This window comes from Castanea sativa, chromosome 6 (assembly GCF_040712315.1).
Source record: "Castanea sativa cultivar Marrone di Chiusa Pesio chromosome 6, ASM4071231v1".
Lineage (NCBI taxonomy): Eukaryota > Viridiplantae > Streptophyta > Magnoliopsida > Fagales > Fagaceae > Castanea > Castanea sativa.
In genome coordinates, this window is record NC_134018.1 from 44,987,838 (window position 1) to 45,012,300 (window position 24,463).

The 24,463-nt window shown below is 32.8% G+C and overlaps 1 protein-coding gene across 1 annotated transcript; it reads left to right on the forward strand.

Moving 5' to 3' along the window:
- The first annotated feature begins 18,797 nt into the window (after window positions 1–18,797).
- Window positions 18,798–22,841, forward strand: LOC142638732 (transcription factor MYB1-like). Its single transcript, XM_075812802.1, has 2 exons — window positions 18,798–19,256; window positions 21,631–22,841. Exons 1-2 carry the CDS (start codon window positions 18,971–18,973, stop codon window positions 22,539–22,541), a joined length of 1,197 nt encoding a protein of 398 aa, XP_075668917.1. The 5' UTR covers window positions 18,798–18,970; the 3' UTR covers window positions 22,542–22,841.
- Window positions 22,842–24,463: the final 1,622 nt, after the last annotated feature.

Genomic DNA, 24,463 nt, shown 5'->3' on the forward strand with positions numbered 1-24,463 from the left:
GAAAGTTCCCTTCCAAGATTGCTTCACCACAAATTGCAGCACCGGGTGATTTGCGTGTCTCTTCTCTGATTGACCAGGACACAAAATCATGGGATTTCGGAATGTTAGATAACTTATTCCTACCTTTCGAAGCAAAGAAAATAAAGACTATACCACTTTGTGTCATGGACCAAGTAGACTGCCTCATCTGGCCAAGAAGCAGGGATGGTATATACTCTGTAAAAACCGAGTATCATCTACTGTGTGAAAGAGAGGTGATGGATGAAGCTTCAGTATCGGATTTAACAGGAAAAAAACAGTTTTGGAAGAGGCTTTGGAGGATGAATGTGCCCAACAAAATAAAAATCTTCCTTTGGCGTGCGTGCTCTGAAGCGCTGCCAACAAGATCAAATCTTCTCAAGAGAAAGGTAGTGAATGATTCAATCTGTCAGCTTTGTGGAAGTGGGCATGAAAATACGATGCACGCTCTATGGTCTTGCCAAAATATCCTTACGGTCTGGGAGACAAGGTTTGGATGGTTGAGGAAGGATTTTCAAATGGTGGAAACTTTCTCAGACTTGGTTGAAATAGTTGGAAGGCAGAAAAAGGAGTTAGACTTATTTGCTACTATTGCATGGTTAATCTGGGGTCGGAGGAATAAACTACGGTGCAATGAACAATGTTTGCCGCTGGGGAAGATCAGGGAAGCAGCTGCATCACTCCTTAGTGAGTTTCAGAAACACTATAGTCATGGCGCTAGTGTACCAAGGCATCAAGATGTCAAGTGGAGGCCACCTACAGTTGATATGATGTGGAAAGCTAATTTTGATGGGGCTATGTTTTCGGAATCTGAAGAGGCCAGGATAGGGGTGGTGGTTCAGAATCAAGCGAGACAAACTATGGCAGCGTTATCAGAAAGAATTAAAAAGCCTGCTTCTGCTGAAATCCTAGAGGCCTTAGTAGCGCGGAGGGCAGTCAAATTTATCCTTGAGCTGGGTTTTAATCAGGCGGTGTTTGAAGGTGATTCGGAGATTATTATCAAGGCCCTTGCTCGTGAAGATTTTTCTTTAGCTAGTGTTGGACACATTATTAAAGACGTTTTGTCTATGGCAGGTTTGTTACAAACCAAGTCTTTCTCTTATGTAAGGAGGCAGGGTACTTCAGTGGTCCATGTCTTAGCCCAAAGAGCAAGGTTTTCTTTTCCTGTATTAGTCTGGATGGAGGATGTTCCACCAGACATTTATCGCTTTGTATTTTCTAATATGTCAGCTACTTAATAAATTGCCGACGAGATTGGCTTCTCAAAAAAGAAAAATACCTTGAAGGTCTAGAAATTAGAAATTTAGAACTCTAATAAGAAATAGAAGGTAGGGAATAGGTTAGAATAATACACAAACCACACTCAAATGCTGATGAGAATTATGTCACTAATAATGCTTGAATTAATTATGTTATAAATTGCTTTTGTGAAACATATAACACAAAAAAGAAAAGAAAAAGATAATTTTGATAGTTAGAAGTGAGGCAATTTAAACCTTGAATATCTCTATTAGAACTATCAAAAAGTGCCAACTAATTAAGTTACAAAACTTTTTCCAAAAAACAAATTAAACATATATTTAGTGTGCGTTTGGATACTGCTTACTTTGATGAAAATTAAAAACAATAAAAAAAAATTTCTAGGTTACTGTTCACTACTAGGTCACTGTAGTTTTGCCTTAATGCATTGTTCATGTTCCATGAACAGTGCAAGAGGCGCTGGTAAAAAAAAAAAAGCCAGACGCAGACGCGTGAATCCAAAATGCAAACTAAATGGACACTTAAAATGAGTCCATTATTTTGGTATATAGTGCGGTCCTTAACTATGTATCTATTCTCTCAATTAATCCTCTTATAATACATTCTCCAAAAAGAAAACCCCTCCTATAATAAGTTTACATTCACATATATCTTCAAATTATCAATTGCACACATAATTAAAAAAGAAAAAAACAAAAACAAAAATCAGCCCACAAACCCTGTAAAATCTGGTTACAATTTTCTACATGAAGAAAGTAGCATAAATCAGCCCACAAACCAAGCCTTAACCCAATTCTCAGGTTGCTGGAAGAAGTTGTGGAATTTGGAGGTCCCCAACAAAGTAAAAATTTTGTTTGGCACACTTGCAGGGAAGCACTACCAACAAAAGCCAATCTGTGCAGACGAAAGATCACCACAGATGCGCTATGTGAGAAATGCAAGGTGCATATTGAAGACTATTCACATGCTTTATTTTTTTGTCCTAATGTGCAGGTAGTTTGGGCCTCGGATCCATAGTGGCAATGGCTTCTAGCAATGCAAGGAAGGTCGGCACTGGAAATCTTTAAGCATGCTTTGGAAGAGGACAAGGACCCTTCTCTGCTGGCTTTCACAAGATGGGCCTTATGGAATTGTAGAAATCAAATCAAGTTCAATGAAGTAGCTTGTCCACTGAACCAGGTTCTGCAGGTTTCAAAGGAATGACAACTGGAGTTTCAACTCCTTCACCCAGTTACATCGAAGCTATAGCACAAGAAACATACCAGGTGGAAGCCTCCGGATGTTGACAGATTTAAGGTGAATTATGATGGTGCAACTTTTAATGAATAAGGCAAAGCTGGTATTGGTATTGTTATCCACAACTCGAAAGGAGTGGTGATGGCTTCCCTTTCACAGCAAGTACCCTTACCAGCCATAGTTGCCCAAGTCGAAGCACTGGCAGCGAGAAGAGCTGTCGAGTTTACATTGGAGATCAGAATGACTCAAGCCATCATCGAGGGAGACTCAGACATCATCTTCAAGGATCTCACTAGTCCAAAACCCTATCTTGCTTTACATGGGCATCTAATTCATGATGTAAAACTTTTAGTAAATGCTTTTACAAACATTAGTTTCACCCATGTTCGTTGCCCATGGAATACTGTAGCCCATGGTTTGGCTAGGTGGGTAATTACAACACTCAATCTAACTATTTGGATGGAAGATGTACCACTAGACATTTTTCATTTTGTGCAAGCTAATTTAACAAGCTTGATTAATTAAAGTTGACGTCTTTTTTTTTTAATAAGACAAAAAACAAAAAAGCAAAAGCTCTCGTGTATGTGCAAAGTCTTAATAATTCTTGTATAATAAAGTGTGCACTTGATATACCTTATTTTCATTAGTTTATTTTACTTAAAAATTAAGTGGCATAAAAATCTAGTTATATTTTGAAATATTGAACCTGAGCAAATAAACAAAGTAAACTACAAATGAAGTACAATAAGTACTTGTGGGGTGTGGGGGGCAAGGGCTAGGATTCAAGTCTTCAAGAGGAAGCTTCACATACATATATACTTAAATTAGACTAAAGTAAAATTTTATCTTGTATTAAAAAAAAGTACAATAAAACAAATATTAAAGACTACATAACATACTCTATCAACAAAAAAAAATAATCCATAACATACATTCAAAAATCCAATAAAAACAAAACAAACAAACATTCAATGAGAGTGTTACACAAGGCAGATGTCATAATTCCATTACTTGATTGGGTTTACTGTTCACCCCACTTCAATTATTATAATAACATTTCACCTCATCAAGAATTGGAAAAAGAGACTTCTTTTACTTTACAAACTTTTCATCAGCCTTCTCAATTCTAGTTCGTTTCCAAGCAGAAAGTGAAGGAAACTCTAGTTCCGTATACCAATGACTGCCATTGTCCATTTTGCATGTGACCACCTCGAAAACTCTTTTCTTTTGTTACATTCTCTTACCCCAACTATTGTCCGATACTAGCTAGAGAGAGAGAGAGAGATGAGAAATTTTTTTCAGTCTACTGCTTAGCAACACCCATTTCTTCTTTGTAAAATCATCTCAGCCATTGATAAGTAAGGCCATCAAAGCCAAAGGATGCCATAGTTGACTCCTTCATATCAAAACATGATGGATGGTGCTAGATCTTGTCCACACTAGTGAAGCACAAATGGACCACAAACACAGTGCAAGTTTTTTTTTTTTTTTTTTTTCCTATGGTGCTGTACAGACCCCACCACCATATATTTACTGATCTCTCTCACACATAATGGTATAGTGGGGTTAATTTGTGGTTGGCTGATACTGTCTGATGTGATATGAAAGTAGGGTTTGGTTCAACCCTGAGGACATGTATGTTTCTGAATTGCAGGACACAAATGTTATTTCCACCCAGGCCTTGTAACCCATCTAGTGGAGCACAAGGTCCTTGAATAAACCCTGCCATTCGCTGCACTATATTGTTCATATCTATAGCTTTCTCATCTTTCACACATGAAAATTTCACTAAGTGCCAATTCCCACTCACAGTTCATTCTTGTTTGGATTCACTTTGGGTTAGAAATGGACTCATCGGTTTCTGTTTGTAGTCATTATGACACTACATAAATTTGAAAGTCACACGTTCTTTCATTCAAAATTCATGATGCCCTGCTGAAGTGGCCACATGCATATATGACCTAATTGTGTTACTTGCCGCCCAATTATTTTGCTACTCTTTCAAGAAAAATTAAATAATTTGGTTTTATATAATAATAATATAAAACATAATATTATTCCAAAATTCCAATCACAATTTGCTATTTAGCCAAAAAAAAAAAATCATGAAAAAATAATTGTATTCCTGCCAATACCATTCCTTGATTTTTCCTCTTTCTTCAATACTGCATGATTGAGACTCTGAGTAGTTTGTTTTACTCTCCTTCCTATTTTTTCTTTTTTGGTAACCTGCTCTTTATCTCTTTTTTTTTTTTTTTTTTCTTATCTTATCTTCTTCTTCTTCTTCTTGTGCGATCTTGAGTCATTTAAGATGATTAAATGGTGGTCCAATATTGTTTCTACCTAGCTCCTACTTCTATTCCTTTATTGGATGTTTGAAGGTTTGGAGTTTGGACCACAGCCGCTGGCAACAGCACCTGTGTAATGAAAAAAAAATTTAGTGTGCCCAGTCCATCGGTATGTAGCTAGCTAAGGCTAGTGGTAGTGTGATTAAAAAAAAAGATCATAGTGCTAATTTCCATGGTGGTCTTGGAGTTCTAAACCTTTTTCTCCTGACCATGACCAGATCTTATCTTCCTGGTAGTTTGAACCAAATGAATTTAGTCTAGCTTTATTATACATAAGAGTCAAGTACGCACTCAGTCGTTTTTTATTCTCAAACTCAGAAAATGGAATAAAAACAAAATATAAGTTCTTGGAGGAACCAACCAGGGTAAAAAAATTTCTGAGATAGATGAGATTCAAACCTTATTCAACTATAACCCATAACAAGATAATTTGGTAAGCTAACATGTGCATTTAGTCCGTTTAGCTTCATTATCACCCAAAAAAATGACAATTTTGAAATTAGGTTTTGTGCAATGGGTTTAATAGGACTAGGAAATCTGAATAAATATAGAGTTTAATTAGCTATAAAAATTATTGTAGTCTTAAATTACAACTTTATTTAATATCTTTTTATTGGAGGTGAATTCTGACTAATTCACCATTGAATTAAATTTTCTGCTTATATCCTTCACACTTGCAAAATTTCTAGAAAATTAAAAATCAATAGTTATGTCATCAATAAATTGTTTAAATAGCAAGTTTTTGTAGATTAAAATTATACACAAAATATAAGCTATTAGATCATATGGTAAATAATATCTGATTGACAAAAATTTGACATGTGTATTAAGAGTGTAAATAATATAGTAAATAATATAATAATTTGACATGTGTATTATAAGATATTAGATCATATAGTAAAAAATAATTGATTGACACAAAATTTGACATGTATATTAAAAGCATAAAAAACATGCAATTCAACGATTAGATTTTCAAAATATATAGAAATGTTTTATTTTATTGAATAAGTTTCCAATTTTGGATCTAAACTTTTTTATAAAAATAATTCATTCTCATGTTACTGTAAGACCCACTGGGGTTTTTTCAATTAGTATGACTAATAATTTGCATTCCTAAAAGAAATATAAAGTCGTAGGGGTTTTCAAAACTCAAAAGTTACACACTACCCGTTGTTTTCTCACTATCATATGATTTGCAATGTCACGTGGAGTCAATTAGGAGGGGGTCTCCCACAGAGGACCATTCAATTAGTGCTAAGGACACCCCCCTCCTCTCCCTTACCCCACATCCTCCTAAGTCCTACCCTACCCCAATTTTGTTTGACATCAAACTCTACAGCTTTCAGTCTGTGTTGTGTAAGAAGTGGGTCATGGAGTGTCTGATAAGGAATTAGGGTTTTTTGGACCCTCACATATGCATAGGATTAAGGGTTTCATCATCTTTCATGTGTTTCTTTCTTTTTCTTTTAACTGGCAATGTGAAATACATTTTGAAGGTGACTCTAGCTGTCGCATTGGATCCCTCTTAAATACGTACGGTTTAATATGTTTGGAAATGGGCTCTAATTTCTGCAATATTGTCTGTGCTTAAATAGGTGAAACCTGCTTTGATGTTGGATTGCCGACTATTATGGCATCATGGGATTTCCTGGCTCTCTTTTTTCTAAGTTCCAACTTTAAAATTTAGCTTTGATAAAAGAAAGAAAATAATAGACATGGAATTTTGTTAGAAATTCATTGGCTACTGTAACTATATGTACGTGTGTGTGTCCAAAGCTTTCAGCTATCAGACTATTCATTGGTTACTGTAACTAATTTTATTAGCCAATTCATTTGCCAAGTATAAATAAGGGATTTGCTGCCCTCCTTTTTAATCCCCACAAGAAAGGTGGAAACCATTAGCCATATGTGATATGACATAGACAAAACATGAACTTTAGATTTGGAGATCAAGTTATGAACAAAAAATAATTGAAATTTGAAAATGAAAAATATATCAAATATCAAGACTAAATTTATTATAAAAATGTAAAATTAGTACCATTCACTATTAACAAAACATAAACATAAACAAATATATATATATATATATATATATATATATATAAATTTAAACACATTTCAAAACAATAATTATTTATAAAAATGAAATCTGTAATAAATTTTGCAGTAATTTGCATTTTACAATTTTAATATACAAAACAAAAAAGATTATAGGCTTTTAAAAAATCATCTTCAATTCATTTTTGTAGTGAAGCTTAGTTTTAACTGACTTATTATTGAAAATCTATGTTTATCTTGTAAATGCAGTAGAAACAATAAGGCTAAGCAAAAATACAATTACTTAATAACTAAGTTGGTAGATTGTTGATGTTTTAATCCTCACCAATCATTTGGGACAATTCATAAAGAAATAATGATGAAAAAAAATATGTTTCAAATTTACTATCACCCCATCAAAATGAAGAAAAAAAGGGAACGCACATAATTAAATATTGGATAAACTACGTATTTGGTCTCTATCTTAAACATCATATTTTAATTTGGTCCATAACCTTTCAATTGTATCAATTTAGTCCTTAACCTTTCAGTATTGTGTAAATTTAGTCATTACCATTATCTTTTTGGATGAAAATTGATGATGCGTCTAATATCAAAATAAAAAAAATTAATTTTCATTGATATGAAAATACACTAAAATTTTATTTTGGTTGTTTGTCATGTCATCAATTTTCATCCAAAAGATAACGACTTGAACTAAATTGACACGATATTGAAAGGTTAGGAACCAAATTGACACAATTGAAAGGTTAATGACCAAATTGAAATATGATGTATAGGATTGAGATCAAATACATAGTTTACCCTTAAACATAAGAGCAAGAAACTATATTATAATAAAAATAAAAGAGTAATTATACTTAAAAACTTGGCTTCTTAATTATAATAATAATTTTATGTTTGTTTGTTCTTTATCATCAAATGAATGGACCAATCAATTTTTGTTGTAAGAATAAATTAAATCTCAAATATCTTATTCAATTATGAAATTTTTTTACTAATTGAACTAATTAAAATTTATTTATTTTTTAAAAAATTTAATATTGCATTGTTAGTAATTTGCTTTATTTAGAGGGGAGTCGCAGGCTTTTACAGGCTGAACAGGGGACCTTGGTCTCATCATGGGTACGTCTCTGCAATCTGCAATGCATACGACCATCGGCCGAATTTATTAGCCAGTTCACTTTTTTTTTTTTCTTTTTTTTTTTACCTATTCTGTGGTGTTGTAGATTGTGAGGACTTACAAAAGTCTTTGTCTAGGATCTGGTCCCAAAAAAAAAAAAAAAGTCTTTTTCTAGGAAGCTCTGTAGATATAATGGAGTCAATATATGTACTTTCTAAAATTAATTTAATAGTTATAATAACAGGAGAGATAAGAGTTTAATCGTCTATGGTGAGTTTTTTTTTTTTTTTTTTGAGAAAAAGACTTACTTAAATCCTTTATTTTGAAACCTATAGATATAATTGAGTCAATTTTTAAAACTATTGGTAGGTTACAGTTAACTTAACTGGTAAAATTTTTTATAATTAAATAAGAATTTTGAATCTATACCAAAACTAATTGATATTTTGGTCTGATAATAAAAGCACAATAAAAAAAGTTACAACTTTACAATTAATAATGAAAATGAAAGAATAATTACAATAATTTTAAGTATGATTCATTCTCCTTATAAAGTAAACATATTATGCAATTTAATTGAAAAAAAAAAAAAAACTCATAGCTCTCAAATATTTATCCAAGAATAGTTTTTTTTCCCTCTTTTTTTTTTTTTTTTTTTTTTTATCAGATAGAGGAAAATCCTCCATTGATCGAGTTGGCTATGGCTCTATTGAATTTCTCTTCATTTTAATAAAAGCTCTCAATCTTTCTATCAAAAAAAAAAAAAAAGAGTTTGGTAATATATCCTAGTCATTGATTCAACTTAGGATTGCTGTCTATACGCCCGTGATAGATGGAGGGGCCCTCTAAGTTTCTAAATTCTAACCCAAGGGAGCAAGAGTGTGTGTGAAGATATGGCTTTTTTCACAGAAGTGGGAGCAACCCAAAGGCCACAATACGTCAATATGCACCCGGGCTTAAACCCCACACACATAAACATAACTATTAATGTCCCCACTTTAATGATAATTCTTACCAAACTCACCAGTTGCGCATATAATAGTTAAGTCAAACAATCCACATGATACTAATTCATAACTTTTTTTTTTCTTGAGAAGAGCACAAATTCATAACTTCATCGCAGGGGTTGAACTTTGAAGTTTGAACATGAACATTATTACATTACATGTATTTAAAGGGTTTTAGTACTCCATTTGTTATGGGCAAGTAATGATGTACATTATTCAACAAAAAAGAAGTACAAAATGATGCACATTTTTCTGATAATTATGTACTGATGTACAAAGGGTTCTTTTTCTGTAATCCTCATGTACAAAGTACTTGGGTGTTGTAGATTAATTATGTACTAGTGTCACTTATTCACCATTTCACTAAAAGATTTCACTTTGTTAAAATTGTTGAGTTAGTAATCAATTTATATTTAAAAAAAAATTCTGACTCGACAATTTTAGACAGGTGAAAATCTTTTAGTGGAATAGTAGACCACGTTACTTGTTCATTATGAGGACCTTATAATTTCTCCTGATGTACATACCAAAAGTTCTGCCAAGTACTAGTAGTCAAGTATTCAATCGCGATTCCATCATTAAATCAAAAATTGAAATGTTTGCCGGGGTTAATTTATCAACTAGACTTATTAGACAAGACATGTTGGATTTATTGGAAAAAAATCAGGTCTGATTACAGGTTAACTCATTTTTGTTTCAGCCAAATAATTCAAGTTTGAGTCGGTTATTTTTTGGGTCGGATCAAAAAATTCTTACTCCATTTTGCCATGTCTACTTACATGTATATACCCATAATAATTTCTCTCTCACATGGATTCATTGTAGTCTCTCCATAGGCCTCAAGATCTCTTTGTTTTTGAGCCATGAACAAAATCCTACTAGCACCCCTTTACCTATGAGCTATTTACTTCACCATGCCTCATCCACGAGTCTCACCTCTCGAAGGTCATACATGGCAACCATTTGTCAACCTCAATTACTTATTCCTTGGAACCCAGTACAGCCATGACCATGAGAAACCCCACAATGTCTCATTCTCCTTCAATCTAGAATCATTCAAAATAATATTTTGTTGCTCTTTTCCAAGATCATTTGTATGGGCTTTGTAGGTTTGCCTTGTGCATTGCTCACTATGTGGGCTCCCAGTGTATGCATGTCATTTCTCCTACAAATTGCAAAACTTAATAACTTCGTCATCTTGTACATGTTGCTCATCATAATCTGCTCTAATACCATTTGCTAGGGAATTAATACCTTAGGGAGACTCCTATTAAGGCCTTAACATAGCATATAGGGAAATTACTTAATTACAATATGCTGCTAATCTCGCAGCTCGAACCCTTTTCTCCCTAGACCCCCAAGCACTTTGTACATGGGAAGGTGTCAATTCAACTACAAGGTCTTTTGGCGTCACTGTATGTTATGTACTTGTTAAGACATAAATTGGAGTTTTTCCAATGTGTTATATCTATTATCTCCGACAAGAGTAAGGAAGTTGAGTAATTAATATAGTATAATTGGCCTATACCATAAATTTAAACTTTTGGGTTAAGTGAGGATCTTGTAAGTTATATCATGATCTTAATTGCCATCTCTCGGATACGTTATCTCCTTTAAAAAATGGATATAAAAACCGATGGTGATGTGTGGCAAGATAGTAAGATTATCAAAGCCACTTTATAGTTGAAGCAAGGACATGGTATCTCATATGTGTGCATATAGCCTACGTTAAGTGTTAAACACACTAGGCAAGCCCACAAAGTACAAATTCAGAGATTGGTTTTTTTTTTTTTTTATAATAAACAAACAAGCTTTCGTACGAACAGAAAACAAAAGCAAAAACAAGGTATCTCTTCCAAGCATCCCAAGCAGAAGCTGGGATAAAAGAATTATTACACATAATGAAACATTAACATCACAAGAACACTTTGCAAGAGCATGGGCCATAAAATTTTGATCCCTTTTGACCCAAAAAAAAAAAAAAAAAAAAGAAGCTTGAAAAAGATACCTTAAGTTCTAATAATCTTTACTGGGGGTTTTCTGATTAAAATAAGTAATGTTAAGTGGCTTTTAGTTTTTTTTTTTTTTTTTGGGCTAAGCTATAGCTTTGGCGTTTATATTGATGATTAAGTTTTTTTTTCTTTTTTCTTTTTTTAATAAGAAGAGTATTTTTTTTTGAGTTTCCTGTTAATGTCTGTTTTTTTTTTTTTTTTTCCAATGCTTTCCTTTTCTCAAACTCAAATAAACAAATTGAATGGCTCTTGGGACCCTTCCAAGTGTTTTCAACATAAGATTTCTAGCTTCCCTATACATTCTCAAAGCCAATAGGCACAATTGTGCAAATCCTTGTCACGTCAATGAGATCACACACCACCGATTCTAGCCCCCTGATTGCAGAAACAAATGAATTTGCTGGGCATATGTGTCCGCCCAGAAAAGCGATTGGCACTTTGGTGCACCTACTTTGATATGTGGTCCTTTTCGTGTAGCATTTTGCAAAGGAACTTGGTCCATGCACTTTGGTTGGTTGGAAAGCATGCACATTTCTCTTTTCATGTTGTCATCCTGCTTCTTCTTTGTTGGTTATCCTATGTATTTTCTGCAATCTAATCATCTTTAGCTTTACATATAAATATATATATATATATATATATGCTTTTTAATATTATTTTTTTGATCCATAACACAAATATATTAATGCCACTTCATGAGCAAGAGAGTTTATGCAATTAAGCTAAGGAAATTTAAGAAGATTTTGAGCAATTCAAAGCCATGGCCAAATATGTAAATGGAAAAGGGGACCATGTAAGAGTCCAGAGAGAGGATGTTGTGTTCTTTTTAATGCTTCAATACCTAATCCTTTTCTCATCCTTATCGCATAAACATATTGTTTAGAAAAAATATTCCATAACGAGAGCTTGATAGAAACACACCCTCTTCTTGTGCACTATGTAAGATGTTTTGTGGATTTTTCTTTCACTCAAGGTAACTGAAATAGTATAGTGTGGCTCATAAATAATACTAAAAAGTGTAATAGGACCCATAAATAGTAATAAAAAAAAATTAAATAATAAAAAAAAAACTAACTTTTTAAGTCAATGTCAAATACAACCTAAATTTTCAATGTCAACTTATTTTCATCTTAAAAATGAGAATGCAATAATTCAAACTATCACATATTTAAAAGTAAATCTATACATATACATTATAAACAAAATAAGCTGAATAAAATAAGTCTATTCAAACCTCTCTTTAGTTCTAGAAATAAATTTCCTCTAGTCTTTTTCCCTTCTATTTTTCTTTTACTCACTTTTTTTCCAATTTTAATAATTCACGGATTAAAGTCTTTTTTGTGTTATTTTATATGAAAGTTTATCTTTAAAATAGAGGGGAAGAAAAGAAGAAGAAAAAACAATGAAAGGTGCAAAATCCATGGCAAGTAACAATCCAGGTCCCTTTCCATGTGTTTTGCTTTGCGCTATCATCGCTAGCGATCTGGGACTCGGGTGTTTCTTGAATGCCTTATCTCTCATTTTCATTCTTATATTCCTCTCTCATCCAAAAGACTACGACGTTACAAAGATTTTTCTCGAATAGCAACAGCTAAAGTATACAACAATAGAACTAAGGGTTCGTTTTGTAATTTGCAATATTTATAGGAAAAGTAGTCTTGGGTCCATAATAACGATTAAAAATAGGTGTCGGGTTGAAACTATCATAAAAATTTTATGAAATAAATTAGTCGAAAATAACATCTTGTAGCAAATAATTATCAAACACTCATTAATATAATTGTCATTTTCTCTTCTCTGTTTTCTTTATTTTCCTCCACTAATCTCTGGCTTGGGTTTGCATTGGACTTTGTCAAAAAGTTTGGATTGGGATTTGAATTTTGTAATTAATATAGGCTCATATATAGCAGTATATGTTGCAATCAACCCAAATTCTGAATCGGCATAACATAACACATGGCCTGGCCTGCAAAAAGTGATTCGCATCAACAATAGTCTATTAACCTCGGGAGTATATTCGCTCAGCAATTGGCCGAAAAAAAGAGTAACAGACAACTTATAGGCTTATAGCCCTCTTAGGTTAGACAATGTTTTTTTCTGTTTGGACTTAAATCTTTTCACCAGAAAGGGACTCGGAATTTTGTGTACCATAAATATAAGCTAATCAATATGCTTTAAGGAACAATAGAGTTGAGTGATATTGACATCTCTGATGCTCTCCAATATGTCTCATTGAACTTACACTACATATTGAGATCATGAATTCATGATCACGCTAATGGTTGAGTAGCCAAAATATTTTGAAATTATTGATTTTGATTCATACTCCCTTGAATGCAAGAATAGATCAGGAGGCGAAAGACAATTAGACAAAGAGAAAGAAGGGGGCATTGGTGTGAGCATGACCGCTCAATTGTGCATCCATGATGATAAGGAAGAAAATGTATCCTAGATGGACAGGGTGATTTTGTTTTGGGCCGATGAGTGATATGCACTGTGGTGATATCTTTTCCTTGAAAAAGGAAAATTATTTTAAAAGATAATGTTGCTTTTTGTTTGTTGATGGCTACTTTTGCTAACACCTTTTCTAAGCCCACATAATGAAAGGCCCAACTCCTTTTGGCCCACTGTCTCTATTAGAAACATTTTACCTTTACACATGACTCAAGCCCATGTATTTTATCCTGAGGATTGAAAGAGTGTGACTTTGAAGGTAAAAAGTGAGCTTATTTGGGTTACTTATGGACCCAAGCTTAGACTTTACATAGTAAGCTTTTTTTCTTTTTCTTTTTTTTTTGGAGAAAGACTACACAAAGTCAGCTAGGAACACCTTTAGAAGCAAAAAGCTCATGAGTTAGTCCATGTGCCGCCCACAAACATAAATAAAAATACTATTTTGGGTTGCTGTATTTGCCATTAAATTTAGAATTTGTTTTAAATTTGAAGTAATCACTTTAAGCTGATATAAGTAGGTTAGCCGCATTTATATAACCAATTTACACAACCTTAGCACATATCTTAGCAGGTTATTTTCCTTCAATAAACACAAGAAAGTGAAATTGCTCAACAAATTACCTGGATTTGTCATTAAAGCAATTGATCTTATTATCTAATCATGAATAAAGTTGAAGGTTGCTATTTCTTTAAAATTCCAACAACTGGATAATAAGTACCTCATAATCTGTTATGAATCCCAAAACATGGAATTCTCAAATCTTAAACGTAACTAAACATCCTTATTTATTACTATGACTTGTGGTAGATACAATAACTTTGAGAAATAGTGCTAGTGTGTGTGGTGACACGAGTAGTGTCTACTCTCTCTTTCATAACCTCCCTCATTCTCCCCACTTTGTTATATATCATTTTTCAATACTTTAATAGATATTCCTTTGTCTTTATTATTAGCTATAGTCATTGCATGTTCTTCTTTGTCTTGCATCCCTAATCTCCATTTAATACTAAAATGAGTTGTGGGTTTGACTCTTATTTATTTTGAACTCAAGTTGATAGGCTCAATTTTTCAACCTTTCCAAAAATCGAACTAAACAATATTTTACATGATATTTGTAAATCAAAGTTTTTAAAAAGATAGTCTTCAATTAAAAAAAAAAAGGCCTAAGATGAGAATAATCATACCATATATAACATATTAATCAAAATCCAAATTAGCTTTTAATTGTAGTTTAATTTTGTGCTAAGTATTCATTTTAATTTTCTTAATTTTAGTGTCAAGTGACCGTTTCATAAAACTCTCAATGAAACTTGAGATGACCACTTCACTTACCTTAGTAAAACTAGCTTCATCACACGCGCTTTGTGCATGCGATGGGACTTTTTTTTTTTTAGTGGTAGTAGCAAAAAAAAATCTATGTTTTTTATTATATACTAGCCTCTGAGCACGCGCGAGAGGCTCTTCTATTTTTTGGTAAATGTTAATAATTTGCATCCATTATAAATTGAAATTACTACATTTTTCAATCGCAAAAATATTTAAGAGTGTGATAATTTTAATATTTGGTACAAACGCTCATCACACCCTTAGGTATTTTTATAATTAAAAAATGTAGTAATCTCAATTTATAATAGATGAAAATTATTAACATTTACCAAAAAATAGAAGAGCCACTCACGCTCGTGGTTAGATGCTAGTTAATATTTATGTATTTTAAACTACTAATATGACCAAAAGTGTCATAAGAGTCATTCCAAAAAACGAACACCGATATAGCATTGAAAACATATGTTCGTATGTAGATTTATGGAATAAATGTTTCACCTTACTACCGAAAAAAAAAAAAAAAGTGCTATGTCCACAATATTTTCATAACAAATCATAGGTGACACTTAGGATTTATTGTAAAAATATTGTAGACATAGCATTTTTGGGAAAAAAAAAATATGTACAACATGACTCATAACTCCAGCCATAACTTCTTTGTGGTTGAGATTTCTGTGATAGACATAGAGATAGAACAATTGAAAGACTTAACACTTGCCAATATAAACAATCGATTAGCAGACACAAACATATGACATAAACATTAATACGTAGTTTACTATAATTCCAATGACACTCTTTTATCAAAAAAAGAAAAAAAAAATCATTTGAAGATAACATTTTATTCACCTTTACATGAGACTGTAACTTTATGTGCCATTTTTTATTGGCATGTACCCAAGGCTAGAAACTAAATTTATTAGAGGAATATCTTAGCACGAATGAATTTCTCTTTTGTTGAAACAGTATCATAATTTCTGGCATTTTTCATTAAGATCAGGTCATTTCTATTCAATTTGAAAAGGCTACATGGAAAAGAACCAATAACACATCAACATAAAAACAAATATGTAATAGTTAAATCAAGTTTTGCATTACTAACCTTCGTATGCATTTCTCCGTCGATTCCTATTGCACGTTTTCAAAGTTTTAGTTTTTATTTATAAATGTAGTTGAATTGATGAAAGTAACTTAGGAAAAATCCAAACAATGGGAAATGTGCAATTCAGGGGATCTTAGGAACTGCTCACCATCATCGTGGGCTCTGGTTGAAAAGGCAAGAGTTGAAGAAAATTCTTTAAAATTGTTTAATGGAAGGATAGATTCGTGAGTCACCAGCTGTATAATTCGTTCTAATTTTTCTCTAGAGTAATGGAGTAACATGTGCAAGGTGAAAACTAAATCTAAAATTGGAGTGGAATGGGATTATTTGGAATTGAAAAATGGGTAGAAGAACAGGTAAAAGTGGGGGAGATAGAGATATAAAAGTAGTAATTGATCCCAAGAGATTTTGATTTGGTGGGAAGTTTGTGGATGGACGGATGGTTGTGTATGGCGTGTGAAGAGTTGGAGTAAGTTATTCAAGGAGCAAATAGTTTGTAAAATGTTTTTTTTTTTTTTTTGGCTAAAATTTAGGAGTTTTTGAATTATTAATTTTACATGTCTAACCCTATTATTTAAGTTTTACAAACTGGTCAATTTAAGGGTATTTTAGGCATCGAAATTGAGGAATCCAAATAGGGAAAGCCCCTTAAATAATAGTACAGATATAACTTTTATTTTGAAAATCTAATTTATAAGTGGATAAATAAATTTGAAAATCAACAAGAGAGTAACCCTATTTTTTAGGCAATGTTTTAGTAGAACTTAGAGTTGTATTTTTACCGAATTGTCCTTTAGTTTTGTCTCTATTTAAACATAGGAATGTAGGAGTATTTTAGAACAAAAAAAAATTCTGTCAAGACAAAGGAAGGCCTTAAATAGTAATATAGATTAACTTATCATCACTATTACTAAATATTTTCTAGTGTAAGCATGGAGTTGCAAGGTAGATGAATAAAACATATTTTACTGGAGTTATGGCCATCTGACTTCCCATTTCAAACTAAACTGATGAATGTAGTGTTGTGGTTCTATAATTGAGTGGACCATGGACCACGATGTTTTGGGTCTGAACAAATGGACCACTTTAATTTACAAAGTTTTTCTTTAAAGCTAAATGGGCTTAAAAAGCCATAAACTCCAACTCTATGGGCCTAGCAATAGTCCATTTACACAATCAGAATTGATTCTCAACTCAAGGGTCAATTCGTCATACCAGTACTCAAAAGTCAAAAAGATCTACTACTTTGAATTTTAAAACTTGGAGTCTTGGAGCCTTGGAAACGGTTTTTTTGGCCTTTTACTATAACAGACCCCCTCACGTATAAATAACCAGGAAAGTTTATGTATTCACGACAAAACCAAAGAGATCTCTCAATAAATTGACACAATTTGAGGGGTAAAAACAAGACAACCGCATTTTGTACATTTCGAAGAAAGTCCAAAGTCCAAACCCAAGTCAAGGTAACGGACATTTGGGTCATTTTGGAAGAACCACCGATCATTACCGGGTAATAATAACTAGCTTTATCATCCGCGCTCCGCACTCGGGACAAAACTTTTTTTTTTTTTGAGTTTAATATAATTTTTTAATTTAAATTTATCTATTATTAGTGAGATTACATAAGAATAAATTTTTAAGAAAATAAAATTTAAAATTTGAAATAGAGTTAACGGCTGGGTTTAGTGTTTACTTTTTTTTTTAATGTATCAAATGTGAGTAAGAAATATTTAAATAGAGAGTGTGCTGTTTTCAAAAAAAAAAAATAGTATGCTAATTTTTAGGAAAAAAATTTTCTTGTAGTTTTTTTTTTTTTTTGGTTTTTGAATTTTGTTAAATTACAATTTTAAGCCAATTTTTTATTTTTTAAGAATACTGATTATTTAATTAGATTATGAGTATTTTTGAAAATTTTTGAAATTATAACTAACTTTCTGAATTTTCTTAGTATATAATAATAATAATAATAATAATATAATAATAATAATAATAAAAGCTTAGTCCGAAGGTTTGAGTTAATGCAAATTACTACCAAAAATTTTCAAGAATTTCAAGTTTGTTTCATAAGCACAAACATTATTTAACACCATTTGAAAAATCCCCTATTTCTGTGCTTTCTTTTTCATTTCTAAGTATTATTTATCTTTCAGCGATTCATTGACTACCCATATATATTATTTTACATATATAATTGCTATAATATAGTCACTATTAGATACGTGCACTTAATACAAGCTGTTAAAAGGAAACATATACTTTTTTTTTTATAATATATAGAGTATAATTTAAATTTAGGGCGTCCACTTCCATGATAATTTCTCTTGTCATCAGACTAAGCCATTAGTTTTTGAATTTCAAATCTTTAATCAACGATAAAAGACTTTACGAGTTAAGTTAATTAATACTCACAAAAATCAAATGATTTACGTGAACATATAATACTTTTAAACGGCATTAAATAATTAAATATCTTCATACTTTGGGAGCATATGGTATATTTTTGAAAAAAATATTGGTAGTAACTGAAATTAGCCCATACCTTTTTTTTATATATAAATAAGTATTAGCCCATACTTCTTCTTTTTATTATAAAAGAATTAGTCCATACTTAGGGCTATTTGGTAATATAGTTCTAATAATATTAAAAATATGTATGAATAAAAAAGAATGTGAAAATAAATATAATATTATTTAAAAACTAAAAATTATTGTTTAAATTGTAATACCAAACACTTCCTTAATACATGGTTTTGTATTTAATTTTAAGTTTTAAACTCCCAAAAAGTAATCGAAAGAATCCGAAACATTTGGCTCCTATAAATCGGTTCCCATCCATGCCCTTTTGCAGTTAAGCATTTACTCATTTTTTATTGGGTTAAGTGAAAGGCAGGTAGAGACTAGAGAGAGACTGTGTATTTGTGTGTGTTAGACTCTGAGAGAGAGAGAGAAAGAACAAAAACTAAAACAAACCAAACAGACAAAACTGACAAGTACCAAACCTAAAACCGCCACAAAAACGATGAGTGAAAAAGTAGAAGACCACTCACCCGCCGCGGAATGCGGCGCCGAGTCCGGGGACCCCGAGTTGGTTGCTTCGGAGGGAATCGGCGGCGGCGGTGGTGGTGGAAAAGTGAAAGGACCGTGGTCACCGGAGGAAGACGCCGTACTGAGTCGACTCGTCAGCCAGTTCGGAGCAAGGAATTGGAGCTTAATCGCCCGCGGAATTCCCGGGCGCTCCGGCAAGTCTTGCCGCCTCCGTTGGTGTAATCAGCTCGACCCTTGTCTCAAGCGCAAGCCCTTCACTGGTAAATTATATAAAAATATTATTTTGAATTCAATTTGTTGAATATTGAAATTTTAACTGTTATTAGTTGATGTGAGTTGAATTTTATAAGTGGACGAGGTGGTTGTTTTGTTTTGTTTAGTTACATTGTTTTGGTTAGAGAATCAAGGAGTTAGTTATAGCAGTTAAATGAAACAAAGGAGAATTAGGAAACATTAAAAACAAAAAATGAGTATATTCATGTTAAGCATTTGGTTAGCTTGTTACAATGTAAGAAGAAAATTAGTTAGGATTTGTGATTATGGCTTGAGTTATAAAATGTTCCATTTGAATTTTAATGGTTAAAGGAAGCAGCATTGTTTGTAAATTAGATCAATCATCTTTAATGGAACCATTAAAGAAAATAGTGGACATTGACATTAACTATAGCCAAATCTTAGTATGTGGTAAGTGTGTCGAGTCCTTTTTGAACACGAGCAAACCTTGGATATCTAATGGAACGATTGTTGGAAGCGGGCGGAATAGCAGGACAGCTTGTATGCAAATTCTGTAGAGGTAACCGATTATCAGGTTAAAGAAACTGTTAAACTTGTAAATAATGGCAAGTATGTGTAGAATGTGTGGTTGTACTCACGATTTTTGTTCATGCTTTAATTGGTATGAAAATATGAAAAAGATGTGAGTTTATTAAGGGCCCATCACATCTCTTCATTTCAAGTTGTAAGATACTTAGTATGGTTGAAGTTCACGAGATAGCTTATAGGCTAGGATCTTTATTTTGGAGAAAGGATACTTGAAGCACCAAATTGTGTTCATGATCATCATCACGGGTTAATTGGTTTTGGAAGTTACGTAGCAGGTCTCATGCTATTACTTATTGTTTAACTTTGTCGTATGTGACAATTGACCAAGACGCAAGCATGAACTTTTTGTACATAGGCACTCACGTTCAGGGGCAGTATGTTATATATGATATATATGCTACAGTAAACATTAACATAGATGCACTCATGATTTCTTTCTGCAATAATTGTTTCTTGTCCTCTATCTTCTTCTCTCCTTCTTCCTTTGTATCATATATGTTTATGTCACACTCTAGATGAAACTTTAAGCCCAAAGGTGAGAACCACAAAACTGTAATTTTTTTAGTAGGTTATTTTCCTTGTGTAGAGGGTTCTCAGCTAACCTGTACTTGCATTGTGCCTTAGAAGATTTTCAACTCTTAATGTCCATTTACGCTGTAGCAACTTGACTGCATATATAGATTGGTTTGAAGTACACAGGATCTTTTTGTTATTTTGGTTTAATTTCAAGACATTATATCTTTGTTTTCTTTTCTTTTTTGGGAATGATATTGTATATAATATATTAGGCTCTTCTCTGATTATTTCAGCCTATACATATGTTCATTGTCTATTCTTACATATCAACTCCACTCCACAAAGCATTATATCAAAAGCCTGAACTTTGTGAAACTAAATTTACTTACAACGAGTTTTATTTGGGTGCTTGTGCAAAGGATGGAATCTTGTTAGGTTGATATTGGCATTGAACCTTTACTTAGAGTACTATCAGCAAATATTTGTAGCCTATTGTGAGTTCTTACTTTCCCAAAAATCATGAGTATTTAGGGTTGTTCATCATTGGTGAGTTTTGAGTTTGATTGTTTGATTTTTGATAACAATGTTGGCACTGGAGTGGATACATTTTGTTTAGATGCCCCTATACAAATCATAAAACAAATGGATGGTTTAAATTTTTGGTATTATAGGATAATACAAAATGTCGAGATGCTGAAGCCTTTATTGCGACTTGGATATCCCACTATCAGTTTTACTCTTTACTGACATTAAAAAAGATAATCAAATGATTTTTAAAAATTTTTGAAGAGCTATCTGTTTATTGATGTTTAAGGTTCTCTTTTTCTTCATTCTTCTTTTACTCCCCACCCCTTCATTTTCTTTGACTAGCACTTGATTTTTCAACTTTTATCATTACATTGCCATTGATAGAAATCATAGAATTGACTTGATGAAAAGCTGAATCCATAATATTTGCATACTTCGTTTTCTTCTTCTTCCATAATTTGCCTTTCGTTTTATAGTATGTGGAAATACAAATCCGAAATGAAAAGATAATTTTGAATGATAAAAAACCTAAAACTTGATACCTGCTTAATTTTCCACTCTCTTCTCATTCCATATACCTTGTTAGTTTTTATTAGTCATAGATGATTTTGTGTTCATATTCAAAGAGTAATTAATTTTTATATTTAAGTATTAAGTCATGAAAGTATACTTACAATTGTTATATTTTACTCGTCACTTTTTTCATAAATGTGTTGCATATATTGTGCACTTTAATTAATGGATTCTTACGAACTTGAATGGGTGCAGATGAGGAGGATGAAATTATACTTAAGGCCCATGCAGTTCATGGAAACAAATGGGCTGCAATTGCAAAGCTCCTCCCAGGTAGAACAGATAATGCAATCAAGAACCACTGGAATTCTACCTTAAGGCGTCGGGGAGCAGATCTAGGAATGTGGAAGATGGAAGATAGCAGCCTTGACAGAGCAAAAGTATCTTCAGAAGAAACTCTATCAGTTGGGGTTATCAATTCATTCAGTCCCCCAGAAGGAGGAGATGTCCCAATGGAGGATAGTCCCCACCCATGTGAAGATAAAGCTCAAACAAATGAGGAGCATTTTGTTGCTGAAGAAAGAGAGCATCCTACTCTCTCCCGTCCAGTGGCACGTGTTAGTGCATTTAATGTTTATAACCCTCCTGGTGGTACAAGCTCTTCTGTGTTTTCAAGGACAGTTCCTACTCAAGGACCTTTGGTTCAAGCTTCCAAACCAGAATTAGGGGTATGCAAATTTCTTCAAGATGTTTATAGTGAGCCTATGGTTCCTTTGCAATGTGGCCATGGTTGCTGTACAGATTCACGTGGGGGCCATTCTCATAGCTCGCTGTTGGGGCCTGAGTTTGTTGAATATATAGAGCCTCCATCTTTCTCTAGTCATGAGTTGATCTCCATCGCTACAGATTTGAACAATATTGCATGGATTAAGAGTGGCCTTGAGAAGAATGGTGTCAGAATGCCAGACGATGCAGCAAGCCACAGAGTATCTGAGGCGGTGGCTGCAGCCTCGCAGTTGGGAACATTTGAACATAATATGAAGAAAGACCATATGGGTGTTGAAGAGGGGCATAGCAAATTGATGGGCATGATGAAAGATGTGCTATCTACCCAGATGCCTAGGCAAACTTTTCCAGGTCCGGCTGAAGTTGAGGGCTTGAGCTAAAAGCCAAAAGCCAATATTGGCTAAATTTTATAGAAGGCGGGAATTTATTTTTGTGAAGAAGAGGCTTCCATATTCCATATTCCAGGTGAAGAGATCATGACATATTGGTTGACAAAGATTCTGAACTTCTTTCTGAAAATATATTCGTACTAGATTAACTAAAGAAATGAAACTTGTTTATAGCAGTTACTATAATGGTTATGATTTGTTTAGGTAGAGATATCAACCTCTGATATGTATCTTTTTTCTTGGTTGTGCAGTTGTCACCATTAGAGGATTAACTATGCCATCGTTTAGGCTAATTGCTTGTGCAAAACTTAAATTCAGTAGGCAAGGTGGTGTTGGTTCCTCAAAGTAGGCCCAAATAATGCTAGTCTTACCAGGGTTTGATTGGACCCTACAGCTTTTTTTTTTTTCTTTTTTCTTCAGCCATGGTTTCGGCCTTACAAGGTTCCCGATTAGCAAAAATATAAAGCTAGAGTTCTTACATCTCCTGGATAGAAGTATTACATATTATATTTAATTTCTACATCATAGGAGTTCTGATCTGGAGCCAAATTAAAAAATAAAGTTGTCTCTGTCTTGTTGTTTAATACAAGAATCAGTTATAAATACTAAATAGTAAATAGTGGATTGATGAAGTAGGACCACCACACAGGTGTTTCGCAAGTTAACACTGCTCTGTCTGAGTACCATGATGTATATATCTTGCATGTTGATTTTATATATATAAAGTCCCAATTATGGTTGCGTGATCTGACACTTTCACCAGTACATTTATATGGGTTAAAAAAAAAGAAAAAAACCAGTACATTTAGATGGCATAGTTTAATAAAACTTCCTCTCTTGGGTTACAACTTATAATATACTCAATCGGTAGTGGTGTTGGGTGATATGTACGTTTGTGATAATTCACTTAGCCCACCAAAAAAAAAAAATTTTGTTAATTCAGCGGAAAATAAAGAATATTGGTATCTGCCTATGCTCGGATTAACTAAAAATTATATGTAAATTAAAAAAAATAAAACTTATTAGTGTGATTTGAGCTATTTTAATAATTTCTGGACCATTTGAAACTTCAATAGAATTTTAATATTTCAACTATCTTAATATTTAATGAGCTATATGACAAAGTCATATTAATTTTGTTGTGTGTAACACATGCGTTGATCCCCTTGGCACAAGCATAGTATATAGGATGTAACTTTTAATATTAAAACACAAAATTGGGACTTTTGTTTTTTTTTGAGGGGGGTGGGGGGATATTATTAAAATAATTAAAGTAAACATTAAATTTTTTGAAATTTCTATAAACTTTTAGTAATAGAATTAAATTTTTTTTTTGAAATTTAAGTAGTATAATTTTACCTAGAATAAACTATCTAAACAAATAATATGCCACTTGTTATTTTCGTATCAAAGTTTCATTTTAGGTAAACTATCATAATAATTAATGACCCATATGGCACATACGACATGTCACAATTATGTTAAGTCCCTTGCTTTGATTAAAGTTTTAGGATTCAACTTATATTATATAGTATATGCTATAGTAATAATTTGGAATATCCCATAGTAAGTCTGTAGTTCAAATGGTCGTTGAGCGACAACGCTTGTGATTGTCTATTGATGGATGTAGTTAGGTACCATTGCAATGGAAGTGGGATTGGTTGAAGGGCACTCCAAATGTTAAGTTAGTGAAAGAATTCAAATTATAATTTTAGAGAAAAATTACAAAATAATGGAATAAAGAGTGCATATCTTTCTCTATGGTTCAAAAGGCTATTAATAGGGTTGTGTAGGCGAATGAACTCATTTCCAAAAAATCAGATAGAGACCTTAACAATATACCTCTCCTTTAAAGGAAAGGCATTACTACATCTTAGGGGCTCCCGTACTTCTACATGGGCCTCCCCAATTGG